We start from the raw sequence: 18,415 nt of genomic DNA, 5'->3' as shown, positions 1-18,415 counted from the left end.
ATAAGTAAAACTGGAACGTTATTTAACGATGGTGCAAACATTATCACGCATACGGTACAGACATCAACTCTTTTCGTCGAACTCGACTCTCCGAGCCTTCTATCGAAAATTAGTTTTTTGAGTGAACATGTAGCCTTTCAGTACACTTAAGGGTGTGAACCATTTCGCTTATTCGTTTAACTTTTAGTTAAAATTTGACACTTGGATAGTTATTTGCCATCGAAAAGTTAAAAAATAACCACGACGGCGGTCCATTTGAAATTTGACAGACGAGTAGTTATTTGGAACAAAATACAGTACGCAGCCAAATCATTGCGAACAAAAAATTACTATCGAACTGTCAAGACTAACCCTGCTCGGGAGTAGGGTTATTTTCAAAATAACTATCGAAGTGTCAAATTTTAGCTAAAAGTTAAAGAATAAGCGAAATGGTTCACACCCTAAGTTTTCTTTGGTGCTTTTGGATGAGTAGGGGAAAATGAAGAAACAAATAAGATGCACAAATTTGTAAACAGAAGCATAGGCTCTGTAAGAGAGAGACAAAATGTGTTGCCAAATACGTAACATATCTCCCAACCTTTTTGCTCCTAGCATTTAAAGAGCAGTTGAAAAGCATTATGTATGAAGTGAAACCACTTCAAGCAGTTGAAATGCTAATTAACAGCCGAGAGCTTTTGAGCAGCACAGCTTGTGCTAAATCAAGGCAGCGATGCATTCGAACTGCTTATGTAGGGCAGCAAGCAGTTTAAATGCGTAATACGGGCTGATATACGGCTTATTCAAATGCTCAGTGGTTACCCGGGTTTGGCCTAACGACCTCTGATCCTACTTTGAGAAATTTCTACAATCAAACGCTTTGAGTCGAATTGACGCATGAACACAGTGGAAACACGTGTCTGATGAGCAAATTGAGATTTAAATTGCGAAAAGGAATCCACGTGCTCCGGTGGGAATCGAACTAGCGATTTCCAATTCGCTAGACGCGCACTTCGGTTCCTCCAAACTACGGAGCCAGTTGACCATCTCCGTCACCTGATGACGTCGAACTGAACTCGATTCCACTATCGCACATGGTTTACTTTTTCACAATCCAAATCTCTTGATCATCGTAAAACCATTAGGTAAAATGAAATTCAACACTGATTCTTAATTAGGGCCTAACTGACATTTCCGAATTCTCTTCATCGATCCTCTCTTTGTGTTATTACAGAATGTATATTGAGTTTTCTAAACATTTTTTGGTTGAAATGCGAAGAAGACGACTATATCTTGCTATAGAAACAAAAAGAATAATGACTTTGTTTGTTTTGATCAAGTTATTAGCGAAAGAGAGAGTCGACGAAGAGAAATCGATCAAGTCAGTTAGGCCCTTATGAAAAATCATTGTCGAATTATATGTCATAAGTTGCCAAATGATTTGTCATAGATCAATTTCGTAGCAATGCAGATTTCAATATAGCATTATGATTCTGCAAGGCGCCGCACATAAACAATCAGTGTACGATGAAAGTGGTATCGACATTTATTGGATCCACCTGTTGATCTTGTAGTATTTTTACGCGATACATATACATTATACAGACTTGCTTTGCCATCCTTGAATGAATGCTTCATTTCGAGTGCAATAGTGTTCGAATAAATATAGGAATGCTACGAGTTCTTTTCAGTCGGCAAAAATTATGCAATCGTTAATCGATCATTTCAAAATTAAAATAAATAAATAACAAAAAAATAAACTAACCCCATGTTGCATAGATCAAAAACATGTCTAGCACCAGACGACCCTAATCACGCTCGATTGCATTTCCATGGCCACTTGGATGCCTCTTGTGCATTGCACACGAAACCTGCGCTGCTAGTCGTTTCTACGTCCTTCTCGTATACACAACTAGGCCTAGGTAGTAGGCCTTTGCTTCCTACTTCTTCGCCGCCCTTTCCTCCATCCGCGTCGAGGTCCTTTCTAAGGACATTGGCGCCATCACCATATCACAACATCCCCACCAACCAACCAACTTCTGCGCTATCGATCAAACACGTGCTCGCTGCATCCCACCCGTTTCGTGTCGTCGTCGTCGTCGATTGGATATCGAATTAAATATAAATTCCACCATATTTATCAACGCGTGGTCGCGAACAAACACACACCCCGAAAAAAGAGGCCCATTTCGGCGGATTCCGGTACGCGCGCGGGTTGCCTTGTTCCGCCAAGGTGATTTGTCATTCCAGAAGCTGCCGCAGTTGCTGCTGCAAGGATATCGCCGATCGACGACGTCGTCCTTATCGGTTTTGTAGCCGCGGGGCATTTTGGAGGCGCTTAGAGCAGTTCAAACTTTCGGTGCAATCGGTTCGGCAGTTTTCCTACCGTGTAAGGACGTTGTTGTGCGGTGAACGCGAAAGTGTGTGGAAAGTGTTTGATTGATTACTTCCGGGAAGGTACATTACACTCGCTACTCGCTAGTGCTTGTAAATGAACAGTAATTCAAGTTCAGCGTCGTTGTTGTGTCGGGCGTCGGCTTCGGTCTGCTGATGGAGTGATGATTGAAAAGTTCATTCACGGGAAGATTGCACCAGACAGATAGGAAAGTTTTTCATCGATAGGCTTCCTTTAGGCCCTAAAGTTTAGGGTATACCCAATACAGTATACTCTATACAGTGCATAAGGATGGACTGCGTCAAATCCGGAAGAAGGCATCTTTTTTCAACCGTCCATAGAAAGTCCATTGAAAATATTGCACAATGAAATGGCTCGATGAAATTGGAGCCCTTTTTCTTTTGATAAAGGATAACAATGCGCAAAATTATAATTTTAAGGCTTTACGGGGCGTCATCAGAATCATCAATCATTGCTCTCAAACTTTGAAGATGCAAATCTCGAGTTCTACTGCATGAAATGGGCTAGAAAATTGATCGTTTATATGCTTGCATGTGATGAACAATCGATTAAGTTTTCAGTTAGATCAGTCCATTGGAACTGGAGATTTGCATCGTCAAAGTTTTGAGGGAGGACAATGATGATGAAAGAGACGGAAGATAGCAAACTTAACACGGCGTCCCACCTTAAACCTTAAATATTAGTTTTGTTTTTGTTTACTTCAGTAAAGCTAGGAAATTGTATCTACACGGAGAGACGAAACTACCCAAAAGTGAGTTCTTTCCACTCAACTTCGGGGTTGCGTGCGTCAAGCCAATTTTGAGTTGATGGAATCGATGTTTTTGTTGGGTTGTTCCCGCTTTCTTCCATGTGAAAGGAATACCTAATTTTAGGTTTTTTTCACCCAACCAAAATTTTGACTAGGTTGTATTCACTCAAATTTGAGTACTGTGCTAGAAACTCAGTTTTGGCTTGACGCACGGAACTGCAAAAGTTGGGCTGTTTCTCTCTTCACTCTCTGACAACATTAGAAAGAGCGCATGAAAAGGGAGACGAAAAAGAACTCAAAATTGAGTTTAAAAGTACCTAATTTTGAGTTTTTCAGTTTCTCCGTGATAGATCGAAACACGGGCATTCAATGTACTTTAAGGACAAACGTAATGGAAACCCACTTCAACATTGCATCGAAACTTCAGACGCACAAATCTCAAGAAGCAGGCTTCAAACAACAATGTATTTCATTATTCTGTTCTTGCTCACTTGTAATTAGCTTAAAATCAAAAGCTCAGGTGCACTGGTTTTGTTTACGAAGAGATTTGTGCCCTCGAAATCGTGAGTAGGTGACAAAGTCGGCCATTATAGCGGCCATTTTGGGATTCTAACAAGTCTGTCCTTAATCAATAATAGACCGTGGATGGATTCGATTATAAAAAAAATCACCTCGGAAAATCGAGCCATTTTTTTTTCATTTCTTTAGCTTACTTTGCTAGGCCACTTTCATTGGTGTTCCTTCGAAGGATTTCTGCAGTATTTCTTCAGGAACTTCCTTTTTGGGAATTTTTATAGAGGATCTCTTTCCAGGAATTCAATTTTTCGGTTACCTCAAAAAGTTCATCTTGGATTCCTTCAGTAATTTCTGCCAGAAATGCCGCGCCTTGTATGCTTTCTGAGACGAATGTTATGAATTTCTTCAAAGAATTTCTCCAGAAAATTCTTCAAACATTTGGGGGGGGGGGGGGGGTAATTTAAGGGAATTCAGGGGTTGAATCTGTTTACCCTTTATAAGGCAGTGGCAACTATATTGCCATCTACTGTTTGTATTTTTTTCTGTTTCATAACAATTTACTTTTTTTTTTGGTTTACGCAAAATTGGGATTACTAACAACGCCTGGTATTTTTTTGGTACTAAACAAAGCTTTAACAACAATTTGGGAGCCATTTGTAGTCTAAAAAATGGCTAAATTTGACCGCGTGAAGAAAATTAGCTCAAACTTATTGTAAAATAATAGAGTTGGTAAATATTTTAAGAAATAATCAAATTATGGGTTGATTTGAGCTGAACTACACAGTTAAAATTATGGGTTGAGCCCTAATCCACTCTAAAATGTCTTTTCCGGCTTTTTGTCGAAGTCAAAATAAGAAAAGTACCCTAACCGGGCAGTGGCAAGAATATTGCCACCAGCGCTGGTGGCCTAAACGGGCAGTGGCAAATATATTGCCACCTCAAAAGCTCGTTTTTGGGGTAAACGGGCAGTGCCAACTATATTGCCACCTAGATTTTTGAGAGTTTCTTTCAAACAAAAATGGTTTTGTACATGTAATCATGTATATAATCATTTCCATAATAGTATGCGTTGACAACTCTTCTAGTTTTCACGGCCTTATAAAGGGTTAAGAGTTATTTCCTTCAGGAAACAGGAGTTTGGAATCCAGAAATTCGATCCTGAAGAATTCCTGGGTACTCCTGAAGAATTCCCTGTAGAAAAATCGTAAAGGAATTCTTTCAATTCTGAAGGTTTTCCACAAGGAACTCGTAAAGGATTTATTAAAAGAGCTCCTAGAGGATTTCTAGAAGGATCCCAACTAACTTTTATTGTCAACAAAGCATCTTCAATATGGCTTGATGCTGAGTTACTGTGTTTTACATGAATCTGACGAACTTAATCCACATGTACATTTTGTCGTCGCGGTTGAAACCCGAAGTTTCCCCACACGCGACAATCGAGTTTTCTCCAAATCCATACTTGAAACCTAACGTCGAACGTAGTGCGCTGGGCAGTGGACCTGGCCTTCTATCCAGCGCACTGTGCCCGACGTACGTCCGACACACGGTTTAGGAGAAAAGTCGATTTTCGCGTGTCAAAAATTCCGATTTTCAACTGCACGAACAATAAATATACAGTGTATTAAACAATTGTCCGTACAGCAATTTTTGGTCAAAATATTGTTTTATTCAAATGTTTATAACTTTTTCATACGTCAATCAAAAACGCTGAAATTTTGAAGCTACATTGGTAAAATTTTGAGCGAGATCGAATAAATTATCTGAAAGTTATAGAACTTTTAGTAAAACTTAAAGGATTTTTGAACACATGTTTAAATCAATATATCTCAATATGTACTCGATGAAACTTTTTCATTTTTTTGTGTTACAGCTTATACCTAAGGCTTTCATATGCAGCTTCGTTTGAGGTTTTATATTCACTACAAAAAATATGAAAAATCTGTGTATGTTCAGAGTATTATTTGAAAATTCATCACATTTTGATCAATAAAAGTGCCAAGTGTTTTCAACTTTTGTAAACTCTCTTAATGTAATATTGTTATACAGGACCTACTAAACTACATATGAAGAGTAGGTCTTATGCATTTTTCGTTCAGTTAATGCACTTTTATTGGTGGAAAACGTTTGGTAGATTCTATGTGCAAAATATGATAATATTTTAAATATCGTCTACTACATAAACACATTTTTCATATTTTTTGTAGTGAATATAAAACCTCAAATGTAGATGCATATGAAAGCCTTAGGTTTAAGCTGAAACACAAAAAAATGAAAACGTTTCATCAAGTACATATTATAATGTTCATAAAATGTGTTCAAAAATTTTATAAGTTCTACTAAAAGTTCTATAACTTTCAGAAAACTTATTCGATCTTGCTCAAAATTTTAACAAAGGAGCATTAATATATGATTCATGATTAATCAAAACTTCAGCGTTTTTGATTGACGTATGAAAAAGTTATAAACATTTGAATGAAAAATTGTTTTGACCAAAAATTTGCTGTACGGACAATTTTTTGATACACTGTATACTGTGCGAGCAGCTTCTTTGCCACCAAGTCATAGCTCTTTTCTCAACACCTACTTGGGTTATTAGTCCGATCATGGAGGAGTTAAGCACTGGGTTCATGTTTAAACCACAATTGTATCGCCCCAAGCAAACTTTTAACATGGATTGAATTGAAAATAATAAAATCTATCCTTTATCTACGGGAAAATAACGAAATATTGCAACTTTGAGGTTGTTATGAGTATTTTATTCGTTTTTATCTGAAAGAACATTGTGTTCCAAATGTTGCGGTATTTGTTCCTATTGTTGCGGTATCCCACTGAAATCATATGGGATACCGCAACAATAGGAACTCAGCAGCAAACATATTAAGGATTTTTTTTAAATAGTTTTCTGGGCAAATCTTAAGCATAATACATCTATTAAAAATACTTTTTGGTAACATTTCAGTCGAAAAAGTGCTCAATTGCCATTACCGCCACATTAGGTACTACCACAACTAAAGGAACATTTACCCTACTAACTGATTAACATCTTGAGCAGGCTCTTTTTCAGCCTTTTTCATTCATTTATTTAGTTAACATCAAATTCATGATAATACTGAATCAACAATTTGCCGCCATAATACTCGATTTGCAGCTGCAGCTCTCCAACGTCGGTCACGCCCAACACTCGCCAGATCACGCTCCACCTGGTCCGCCCATCGTGCTCTCTGCGCTCCACGCCTTCTTGTACCAACCGGATGGTTAGCAAACACCAACTTTGCAGGGTTGTTGTCCGGCATTCTTGCAACATGCCCTGCCCACCGTATCCTTCCGGCTTTGGCTACCTTCTGGATGCTGGATTCGCCATAAAGTGCAGCGAGCTCGTGGTTCATCCTTCTCCGCCACACACCGTTCTCCTGCACGCCGCCGAAGATCGTCCTTAGCACCCGCCGCTCGAAAACTCCGAGTGCTTGCATGTCCTCCTCGAGCATCGTCCACGTCTCGTGCCCGTAGAGAACCACCGGTCTTATTAACGTCTTGTACATGGTACATTTGGTGCGGGGGTGAATCTTTTTTGACCGCAGTTTCTTCTGGAGCCCATAATAGGCACGACTTCCACTGATGATGCGCCTTCGTATTTCACGGCTCACGTTATTGTCAGCCGTTAGTAAGGAACCGAGGTAGACGAATTCTTCTACCACCTCGAAAGTATCCCCGTCTATCGTAACATTGCTGCCAAGGCTTGTCCTGTCTCGCTCAGTCCCACCTACCAGCATGTACTTTGTCTTAGCCGCATTCACCACCAGTCCGACCTTTGCTGCTTCACGTTTCAGGCGGGTGTACTGTTCTGCCACCGTTCCAAATGTCCTAGCAATAATATCCATGTCATCCGCAAAACATACAAATTGGCTGGATTTCGTGAAGATCGTACCCCGGCTGTTGAGCCCGGCTCGTCGCATAACACCTTCCAGGGCGATGTTGAATAGTAGGCAGGAAAGTCCATCACCTTGTCGTAGTCCCCGTCGAGATTCAAATGAACTGGATAGTTCACCCGAAATCCTTACGCTGTTCTGCACACCGTCCATCGTTGCTCTTATCAGTCTAGTCAGCTTCCCGGGAAAGCTGTTCTCGTCCATAATTTTCCATAGCTCTGTGCGGTTGATACTGTCGTATGCCGCTTTGAAGTCGATGAACAGGTGATGCGTTGGGACCTGGTATTCATGGCATTTCTGGAGGATTTGCCGTACGGTGAAGATCTGGTCCGTTGTCGACCGGCCGTCGATGAAACCGGCTTGGTAACTTCCCACGAACTCATTTACTTTAGGTGAAAGACGACGGAAGATGATCTGGGATAGCACTTTGTAGGCGGCATTCAAAATGGTGATCGCTCGAAAGTTCTCACACATTAACTTGTCGCCTTTCTTGTGGATGGGACAGATTATCCCTTCCTTCCACTCCTCCGGTAGCTGTTCGGTTTCCCAGATCTTGACAACTAACTGGTGCAGACAGGTGGCCAACTTTTCCGGGCCCATCTTGATGAGTTCCGCTGCGATACCGTCCTTACCAGCCGCTTTGTTGTTTTGGAGCTGGTGGATGGCATCCTTAACTTCCCTCAGCGTGGGAGTTGGTTCGTTCCCGTCCTCTGCTGCACCAACATAGTCATTTTCTCCGCTGCCTTGGTCCTCCGTGCCTACATTCTCTTCGCCATTCAGGTGCTCGTCGAAGTGCTGCTTCCACCTTTCGATCACCTCACGTTTGTCCGTCAGGAGGCTCCCGTCCTTATCCCTGCAAATTTCGGCTTGCGGCACGTAGCCTTTGCGGGATGCGTTGAGCTTCTGGTAGAACTTACGTGTTTCCTGTGAACGGCACAGCAGTTCCATTTCCTCGCACTCCGCTTCCTCCAGGCGGCGCTTTTTCTCCCGGAAGAGACGGGTCTGCTGCTTCCGCTTCTGTCTGTATCGCTCCACATTCTGTCGGGTTCCATGCTGCAGCATTACCGCCCGCGCTTCATCCTTCTCCTCCAGAACCGTTCTGCACTCCTCGTCGAACCAATCGTTTCGTCGACTCCGTTCTACGTACCCGATAGTGCTCTCAGCTGCGTTGTTGATGGCTGCTTTGATTGTACTCCAGCAGTCCTCTAGAGGGGCCACATCGAGCACACCCTCGTCCGGCAACGCTGCCTCGAGATTCTGCGCGTATGCGGTGGCGACATTCGGTTGCTTCAGTCGCTCTAGATCGTACCGGGGCGGCCGCCGGTAATGTACGTTGTTAATAACGGAGAGTTTTGGGCGCAGTTTAACCATCACCAGGTAGTGATCGGAGTCGATATTAGCGCCACGATAGGTCCTGACGTCGATAATGTCGGAGAAGTGCCGTCCATCAATCAGAACGTGGTCGATTTGCGATTCCGTTTGTTGTGGTGATCTCCAGGTGTAACGATAAGGGAGGCTGTGCTGGAAGAAGGTGACTGTGGTCGTCGCCATTGGTATCGGTTCGCATTCTTCTCTTGTTGATTTTCCGGTGCTAGTCTTTTTTACGGCTGGCTCGCAGGGCCTGACACCAACCCACTAACCCAGGGAGCTGGGCTTACCTTCCCGGAAGCTACGGGTTCTGCATTGGCATTTCCTCCAACTACAGTGCTAAATAGCTAGGCTCGAGCGCCAGTCTTCGCCGGGGGTGGTGTTTTTAATGGGCGCCCAGGAGATAATATTTTACCTGAGCTTCCACCCCCTTTCAGCCTTTTTACAGTTGTTTAATAAGAGTTATACGACATCCCCGAATTATTCGATTAAATATAACTATCTTATGGATACCGTGACGTAATACATGTGAAACTGGAATTGTCGCATTTAAAATTGAATAACTTAAGAGTTTGCCGCTACTTGGAATCGATCTCCCTATTCCCGTATGCACTGGTCCCGATGATGTCCTCGCTACCATACTGCTATACATATAAATAGCATAGAAAATGTTTTACTCCAGACAAGGCCATAATTGTGCCACAAGAAACCTTACCCAACTTCATCTTGATGCAAAAGCTTGTAAAACTTAAAACGAAATAATGTTTACGTTGAAAAAGCTGTGTGGTTGCACTAAGTAACAGGTTCTTAATCACAGCTTCTAGCTGAAAGAGTGTTCTTTAAACAGCTACGAAGCGCTACTGTTTTGTGTATTTGGCAAATTACAAAACATACTGTATTAAAGCAGTTCTTTTATTGGCTGGGACTCTTATTCGACTCGCACATCTTCCGGCAAATCTTCCGGAGTTGGATTGAAGTGCAATGAAAGCAGTTCACAGCACAGAGATGGATAGCTGTAAAGTATTTGTGTAGTAGCTATTTATCCCGCCTAAAGTTTATTTTGACAATAATGTTTATATCCGACAAGCCGTGTTGGTATACCAACTGTATATTTATTACAGCTTCTAGCTGTAATGATATCGCATAACGGCCTCCAAAGTGCTGCTGGTTTGTAGATTTGTCAGTGTTACAAATTGTAGGGGAACAGAGCCCAAAATGCCAAGATGGGGTAAAATGGCCCAACTCATCATTCCTTAATGACTTGATCATTACCATAGGTGAGTGGTGTCAAGATATGTTTGCATTAAACATTCTTCTAGAAGGTTGGCCGCCAAACCCATGGAAAATCTTTTGATTACCCAATGAAAATTGGCATCTTCCGGTTTTTCGTGCTTGCAATTAAGGTTTTTGTGTGATTTTATTACCAGCCGTGTGTTTCCAAGGAGATTGAGGCACACATGGAGACGCATGGTTGTTGATGTCTACGCTATCCATATTAGGGGTCATTCAAAAATTACGACCATCGTTTAGCGGGGAGACAGGTGACACCCCATGTATTGTGTATACGAAAAAACGGGACAGAGGGGGGAAAGGTAGTCGGTAATGCCCGAAAACTGATGGACGTAATTTTTTTAATGTTTCCATGAAGTGGTTGGCATCTTACCCTTTGGCAGATGGACTTTTGGCACCACTTCCGTTTTATGAACCAGTTTTTAAAATCGCTGAAAATCGATGAAAATGCAATAGTGAATTTTTTTTTGCTGAAGTTTCGAGCAAATATTATCTAGTTGCTGTTACCACTTCGGAAGCCTACCCGGATAAAAAAATTACCATTTATTACATGGTAAATATTATTAACATACGACTGGTTTTATTGTTCACAATAAAACACATAGTAGATACATTGTTACTTTTTACAATAGAAATCAAGCCCATATAGTTCGTACAATAAGTGAACATTAGCTTTATTGATGACTAATTGATTCGATTGTTTTTCAATAGTTCTATAATAATTTAAAGTTACTATCAGTAAAATAATTTAAGTTTTCATATAGTTGCAAAAGTTCCTGCAAAGTTCTCATGGACTTTTTATTAAAAAGAGTTTATTTTTCAATTACACTTAAAAACAATTCGTAACAAATAAATGACAATAAATATTAATGTTGCTTGGATCATGTTTGTATAATCAAATACAAAATCACTTGACATATTTTTTATAGTTCTCGTTTTAAATTTGAGTAAGTAGATGTTTTGGTTATCGAATGTTATTCGCTACAACTTCAACGACTGACAGACGTCAAGCCGTGTTGGCAGAGGAAGCTCTCAATGAATAACTGAGGAAGTACTTATGGAAAACTAGCTGAAAATCAGGTTTTAGCCAAGTGAGGACGTTACGACAAGAAAAAGATCAACAATGATTTTTCTAATGTTTTCCAATAAATTAAAGGAATCTAGTAAATAATAAACTACCATTGATAACAATACAAATACAATTTGTTTAATGGGGTCAATTAAACCGATGGTCAAATAAACATGCAATAATATTTGTTGTTATGTAAACAGATTTCGCCTTTGAAAAACCAAAGAATTCATATTTCTCGGTAACATTTTTCTTCAGCATTTACAGATACTAATGGCCACATGAATTGTGAACGATTTATGGTATGGATCATACGAACTGAGGTCTGACTTGTGATATTTGGCAGTTATTTGAAAAGATTGAAGATAGCTATCTAGATCCTATCAACAGCTGCCAAGCAATACATATCAGACAGACATCAGAGTGGTTGATTCTTATCCTAAAATGTGCATATCATTCTGGCGGCCGTTAGTGCTCGTAAATGCTGGATATAAATGTTACCGGGAAATATAAATTGTATTGATTTTCAAAAGCGAAAACTGTTTACAAATAACAACAAATATTATTGTATTTTTTTTTGTAACAACGATTCATTTGACGCCATTCAATTAATTGTATTTGTATTGTAAGAACAATGAAAAAACATTAAGATATATTGTTTTCTTTTGAAAATTGCCCTAAAATGTCTCATAAAAACACAATACATTCTATTGTTTTTCGCGAAAAAGTGTATGAAAGTTTTCTCAAAATTTTATGGTTAAGATACATAACGACCACCATTTTTTATTGTAAAAGTGCCATTTACCATTCGCCGAATGGTATAGAACAACAGGGATGATGGTGAGTGTGCAGTGTAAATTACAATACGTTTAATGGTGAATATTTTTCGAAAAAATGGTATTGTAACAATAAACTTTATCGTATTTTTAAGATATTTTTTATCAGGGTGAAGACGTTGTCCGTGAAATACGTGAAAAATCTACGTAGAATTTTCGGAAGAATTTTCGTTACAATTTAGAAAATACCAAAGGAATTTCAGAAAAAAAAATACTTGAATAATTCCAGAAAAAAATATCAAATTATTTCCTACAGGAATTGCCGGATGAATTTCTAAAGAAATTGTTTGAGAAATTGCGTTCTTTAAGGGTATTCAGATTGTTGCGTCATCATACTGCATGGTAAAACGGAACACAGAATCCACCCATAAAAGCAAATAAAGTTATCAATAGCGTGCTTTTCAATGCCTATAGAGTTACTGAAAAAAAATCGATATTTATCAACTTGTTGCATAAATGACTATTAGAAAAAGGCATTTCACTCCTGTACACTGTTTGAGTTCCATTTTGGCCCCATATTACCTGTACAGAATTTCTGCTCGATTGGAGAAACTATATTTTAGCGCCAACCGTTTTCAGTTTTTATACGATTTACTATTGGGAAAACCAACTTTTCAAAGAAGAATCGCCACAGGTTGCCCCTTAGCCCCTAAAAATAAATCGATTAATGATTTCTGTTAGAAACTTTACGAAGAACCAACCCTCCGAAGACCGCAAAGCGATCTGAGGCCTAATAACTTTTTCCACGAACGTCGCATCGCTTTGTGGTCTTCAGAGGTCTGATTCCTCGTGAAGTTTTCTACAGAAATCATTCATCGACTTATTTTTAGGGATCAAAGAGTTTCCCCAAGCGATTTTTCTTCAAAGAAGTAAATTTCCCCCATAGTAAATTGTATTAAAAACTAAGAATGGCGGGTGCTAAAATATAGTTTTTCCGATCGATCCGAAACTGTGCACAGTTGATATGGGACCAAAATGGAAAGTATACAGGAGTTAGAGTTTTTTTCTTTTTTTTATGTTTTCCCATATAAACCGTGTCTCCGGCTAATGACTATATCAATAGTAAAGTAAATTTTTATTTTTTCAATTGGGTATTTTTCCAGTTATTTAAGTTTCATTTTCTCTTCATCGATCTTATGGAGCTGATTTTTACAATGGTCAAAAACCGTTATTCACTCTCGTGGCCAGATTTGTGCAATATCAACTATTCGCCATACATTGTCACATTAAACCCTCGTGAAAACTAAACGCGTCAGCGAAAGTTTCATGACAACCAGCTATAAATTTTGCTCTGAAGACGAACAATCAAAGCTTTGAGTTGATCAAACATGCCTGCTTTCGTCGACAAGAAACGTTACGTGACATGAACAAAATGCAAACACATAATCGAATCTGAACCAGTCCTCTCCCTCTTCCAGGGTTTATTTAGTGAGTGATTAGCGAGCAAACTTTTCAAAAAGTGAAACCGTGAAACAATGACAAGTGCAATAATATGGATGGGAGCAATTCGAGCAAGGAATACAGGGGCTAAAATGCTGCCATAAATCATCAGTGTTCTTGTATACCGTTGAGAGCCACAACGCGTGCGAAAGAAGAAAATGGGAGATTTTGGTTCCGGTAAGTACACTAATTTGAAATTTGGTCATTTGTTTTGATTTCTTCAATTGTCATTTATGACAATCGTTAGTGAGGTAGACTCAGATTCATAAAAAAACGTTTGAATCATAGGTATTCCCGGTATAAACACTATTATTTAATGAGAGATTTATTTATGTTTATTTTTTGTTCATATGTTAACAAACTGTACAACGAAATGTTTTTCAAGATTTTCTCCAGTAATTTCATCAGGAGTTTCTCCAGATGTTTGGTTAATTTTTCATTTCATTTACTATGTTGTTTCTTCGAGATTCGTGAAGAAAATTTAAGATATTTGTTCTATGATTTATTTTGTGATTGCTACAGAATTATATTCACGTTTTAAGTTGTATTGTGTGTATGGGTCTTTTGACCATATTACTGTTTGGTGTATTTTGAAACACATAGTGAAGGTTGTATTATAACGTTGTAAGTGAAACCCGTAAAATCGTAAAGTGAATGACAGAGGTGACATTTTTTTGATTTTAGATCGGTCCCTTGAAATAGTTGAATGAAAATTCCATTTACGTGCTACCTGGTTGATGCTGTTGCTGATAAACTTATGTCGTACACTCCCATTAGGATGACAGCTTACCTGCAGTACTGCACACGGTCTTATTTTGTCACGTCATTGACGATTGCGTAAAACCACCGCATATCGTTCGAATCCATGCTTTGCTGTGCTTTAGTATGTTTAATTCAATGATATTATTCACCATTATATCAACTAAATAACTAGAGCTTACACGTGATGCACAACCAAAGTTCAGCAGCTGTTCAGTAAATCAATCCTACTTAAACCTTTCTACACCACGATTCCTTTTCAAAACCTCCCGATTTCTAAAAACCGAGAAATATCCCATCTCCAGCAGCATAACGATAAAACTTCCCGCCATCGCAGCAAGCAACCCGTAGAATAACATCAGCAAACGGTCCAATCCCACGGATACCGTTTCCAGCTGGTTCTTGTAGCACTTGGGTTTATCGGAAAAGAAAAATTTCCGCTGGTACGCCATGTTGCCCGTCTCGGTTGCCTTCCGTAGCGTGATGCGGAACATTTCCTTGAACTCGCTGCCCTTTCGCAACGGAAAGTGCAACGTCCGTAACGGATGAAGCACCATTTCCTGCAGATCGCATATTTCCTTATCCGTGAAGGCTTGCACAATGAGAGGGTACACGTAGGCCGTGTCGCAGTGGAATGCGTAGCCACCGCGTTTTACCCGTGCAATGCCTTCGGTGACGTTCAAGAAGTTGTCCTCACCGTTGAGGATCTTTCTGTGGTAGAGTTCGACGGCAATGGGGTCTTTGGTTTTCTGTAGTGAGAGAAAAAGTGAGGTTCTGACTGTAGGAGAGAAGTTGTAGACGTACATTGAGATAATACTTATGATAGCCTAAATTTTCAACAACCACTTTGAGATCACTGTCCAGGAGATTCTTAAGTGTCCTTATGGTCTTCGGGGGGACGATCAGCAGATAACCTACAATGTAAGCGGAATAAAACTGAGAGATCAAGAAGGAGAACGCGAGAACGCTGAGCAACGTAATACGAGTAGAGCTGTGCGATATTATCGATGATGTTCCTACAAGAAGTGAGATATTGTAAGTAATATAACCATCTGCACATACTAGATTCCAACCTTGTTGAAAAAGAAATCCGAAAACGGTGAGCCATGCTAGTCTACGGTTTTCAGATCGAGAATCGTTATAGGAAAAATACGTGACTAGAACAGCCAGGAAACCGATTACTAAAATTGCGATCCATAAATCTAGACGAAATGGTTGTAGAAAAAAGAAGTGACCTTCATTGATCCGTGGATGACGGAACAACAAAAGAAATCTCGGTAATCCAACATTGACGGTGTAATCAGCCAGGCCTACCCTTTCCGCTGTGTGAATAAGGACGTTGACGGTGAAGTCAACTTTTTTAGTGGCCACCTGTCCGATTACACCATGACTGGAGCGCCCATCCGTGCTATTTAATCCCCAATTACTGTTCCTGATATATTCGACCCTAGAATCAGAAAATTATTATTTATTCTACAGTTTGCCTCCAGAGCAAATCGTACGAAAAATTATGTTTTTCGACTAAAAACGCCAGCATATGGTATCCGAGTTTATGAAAAGAGTATTCGCGCTTGGTCTCGTTGCTTGCCAAAAACTGCAGCAGAGTATGGTGATGTAACTGATCCAAAGTCTATAAGAGATTTCATATTTTAGCAGTGTCCTTGCATCAAATGTCATGTCAACATACCGTAACCGCCGATTTGAGCGAGATTCCCCTGAGATCTACTCGTCGTTCGTATTCACTTTGGTTCACTGCGATGGTAAATCCAATTTCGTGACTCCAAGTCCCCATGAGCGTAGTATTCAACGTAGCTCCTCTTCTTATTGAAGGACTGAAAACGTCGTACACATCGAAAACATCTTGTTGAACTCCTTGATCAACCACCAGTGTAACCTTCGCATCTACGTTCAAATTCTGCTCACTCAACAAGCAAGTCGCCTCGTCCAGTGTCCCATTTGCAAACAGCAACCAATAGTACGAGGCATTGAAGTATTCGTACTTGGACATTACTCCGAAAAGCTTCGGAGTTTCTGGACATCCCATATCCACGGAAGCTCCCAGCTTGTGGTAGTCGTATCGCATAACATGCGTGTGGTTCCAGATTGCAGCTGTGAAGTTGGAGATATCCGAGAAATGGATCTTCTCTGAACTTAAAGTTGCCATCTTTGGATACAAGTCAAGGATATCTGGAACAATGAACAACTCATCATTTTCAGAAAAGTGTGAATCAACAACACTCATAGATCATTACCATTCTGATTGACACAGTGGAAAACCGTAACAATTTTCACATTTCTCCACTTCAAATAATCCTTGAACAAATCAACGTTTATCGCCGCCCTGCACAAACCACACACAATCAGCAAAACGAACAAACCCTGCATTTCTCGTAGAGTCGTAGAATCAATTGTCGAAGAATCCCCATAGTGGAATGCCCATAGTGGAATGTTACCGTGGAATGCACTTGATGAACATAATCGTTCATAAATGTTAAATGATATGCAGCAGCAAACTCTAAACGAATTTGAAAGTAACCACAAATTGTTCGTTAGGAAGGGAGATTTATGTGTCATCGTTTATTGAAGGAATAAGTGACTAAAACAATCTACAAATCACTGAAATACCTCGTTAACATACAAGACAAATCATCTATAAAACGACAGTGTAATTGTCGCTAAACCATTCAGAAAAAAATTGCCTATTTATTTATGTACTTCGCTCCCAGATTGTGCAACATAATTTCAATGAAGCTCACTTTATTAAGTTTTCACTTAGGTATAAATATATTTACTTACTTACCTTCTTACTTACTCATTAGAAATTTCCTTGGAAATTATTTTATTGGTAATACTTAAAATACCTCCAGAGACGCCTTATGCATCCCACATGCAATTTCAATAGTGGAATTTCAGCGAGAAAACTTCAAGGGATTCCACCAAGCATTTCTCTATAAATTTTTCCAGAACTGACAGGAATTGAATCAGGAAACGTTCTACGATTTTTTTTCCGAATATCCCTCTCGAAATTCTTGTAAAAGTTTCACCAGGTATTCTTCTAGGAATTCCACCAGAAAGTGCTCTTATTATTCCACTAGAAAACCGTCTAACGGTTTGACCAGGAAGTCCAGGCACTTGAGATTCCTGCAATAGGAATTACTCTAAGGATTCAAATAAGATTCCTCTAGAGATTTACTTTTTCTCACTTCTAAACATGTTTGGAAATGTCGATTCGGATTCTTAAATAACAATCTCTAAAGATGTTTTGAAAGAGTTCACCTCCAGAAATTATTCTTTGAAATCCGCTAGGGCTGTCTCTAAAAATTCCTCTAAAAATTCCCCAAAACATTCCACTTGGGATTACATTCCACATTCTAGGAATTCCAATGAAAATTCATCTAGAGATTCCTCTGGAAGTTTCTACTCCCTTTACTTTGTTATTTACTCTAGGGATTCCTCTGATTACTTTAAGCGATTGTTCTTGGGATAAAGCTTTGAACTTCTCTTTGATATTTCTCCAAGGATTTACTTGAAAATACCACTAGGAATCCCTCTAGGCATTCCACTTGGAATTTCTCTGGGGATTTCTTTGGGATCTCTTTATAGATTCGCTTAAGAATCCTCTAAGCCTTTGGGAGTTATTTTAAGAATTTTGCTTATTATTTCTCTAGAGATTCACCTAAGAACTCCACTAAGGATGCCTCTGGAAATTTATCTAAGGATTCTTCTGAGAATTCTTCAAGGAATTCACTGGGAAACTTCTCAAGGGATTTCCCTAGACATTTCTCAACGTATTTCTTGTTCTTTCCGTAGTGGATTCCCCTGGAAATGCCACTAGGAATTCACCTAGAAATTTATACAGCGATTCTCTTGAGAATTCCTTTAGGAATTGTCTCAGGAATTTCTCTAGAGATTCCCTGAGAATTCCTCTGGAGATTTCCTGAGAATTCTTCTACGGATTTCCCTGGGAATTCCTCTAAGAATTCTACTGGGAATTCTGCTAGTGAGTTCTCTGGAAATTCTTCAAGGGATACCCCTAGTAATTCCTCTAGGAATTCCCTGAGAATTCAACTA

General features: G+C 39.5%; 2 protein-coding genes across 2 annotated transcripts in view; one reads left to right on the top strand and one right to left on the bottom strand.

Annotated features, from left to right (window-relative positions):
• Window positions 1-11,170: 11,170 nt before the first annotated feature.
• The window catches only part of LOC134292029 (cytosolic carboxypeptidase 6-like), a 60,489-nt gene continuing 53,244 nt past the window's right edge, over window positions 11,171-18,415 (top strand). Inside the window, exon 1 of the mRNA XM_062860688.1 lies at window positions 11,171-13,762. Within this exon, the coding sequence (XP_062716672.1) occupies window positions 13,744-13,762 (19 nt within the window). The 5' untranslated portion in view covers window positions 11,171-13,743. The remainder of the gene's footprint in view (window positions 13,763-18,415) is intronic.
• Window positions 13,815-16,723, bottom strand: LOC134291511 (ionotropic receptor 75a-like). Its single transcript, XM_062859334.1, has 6 exons — window positions 16,597-16,723; window positions 16,032-16,531; window positions 15,847-15,974; window positions 15,418-15,791; window positions 15,149-15,360; window positions 13,815-15,093 (listed from the first exon to the last, which is right to left on the bottom strand). The coding sequence occupies exons 2-6, from the start codon at window positions 16,506-16,508 to the stop codon at window positions 14,572-14,574; spliced, it is 1,713 nt and encodes a 570-aa protein (XP_062715318.1). The 5' UTR covers window positions 16,509-16,531; window positions 16,597-16,723; the 3' UTR covers window positions 13,815-14,571.

The sequence above is a fragment of the Aedes albopictus genome, chromosome 3 (assembly GCF_035046485.1).
Source record: "Aedes albopictus strain Foshan chromosome 3, AalbF5, whole genome shotgun sequence".
In the NCBI taxonomy this organism is placed as follows: domain Eukaryota; kingdom Metazoa; phylum Arthropoda; class Insecta; order Diptera; family Culicidae; genus Aedes; species Aedes albopictus.
This window is presented reverse-complemented; position numbering and strand designations above follow the sequence as displayed.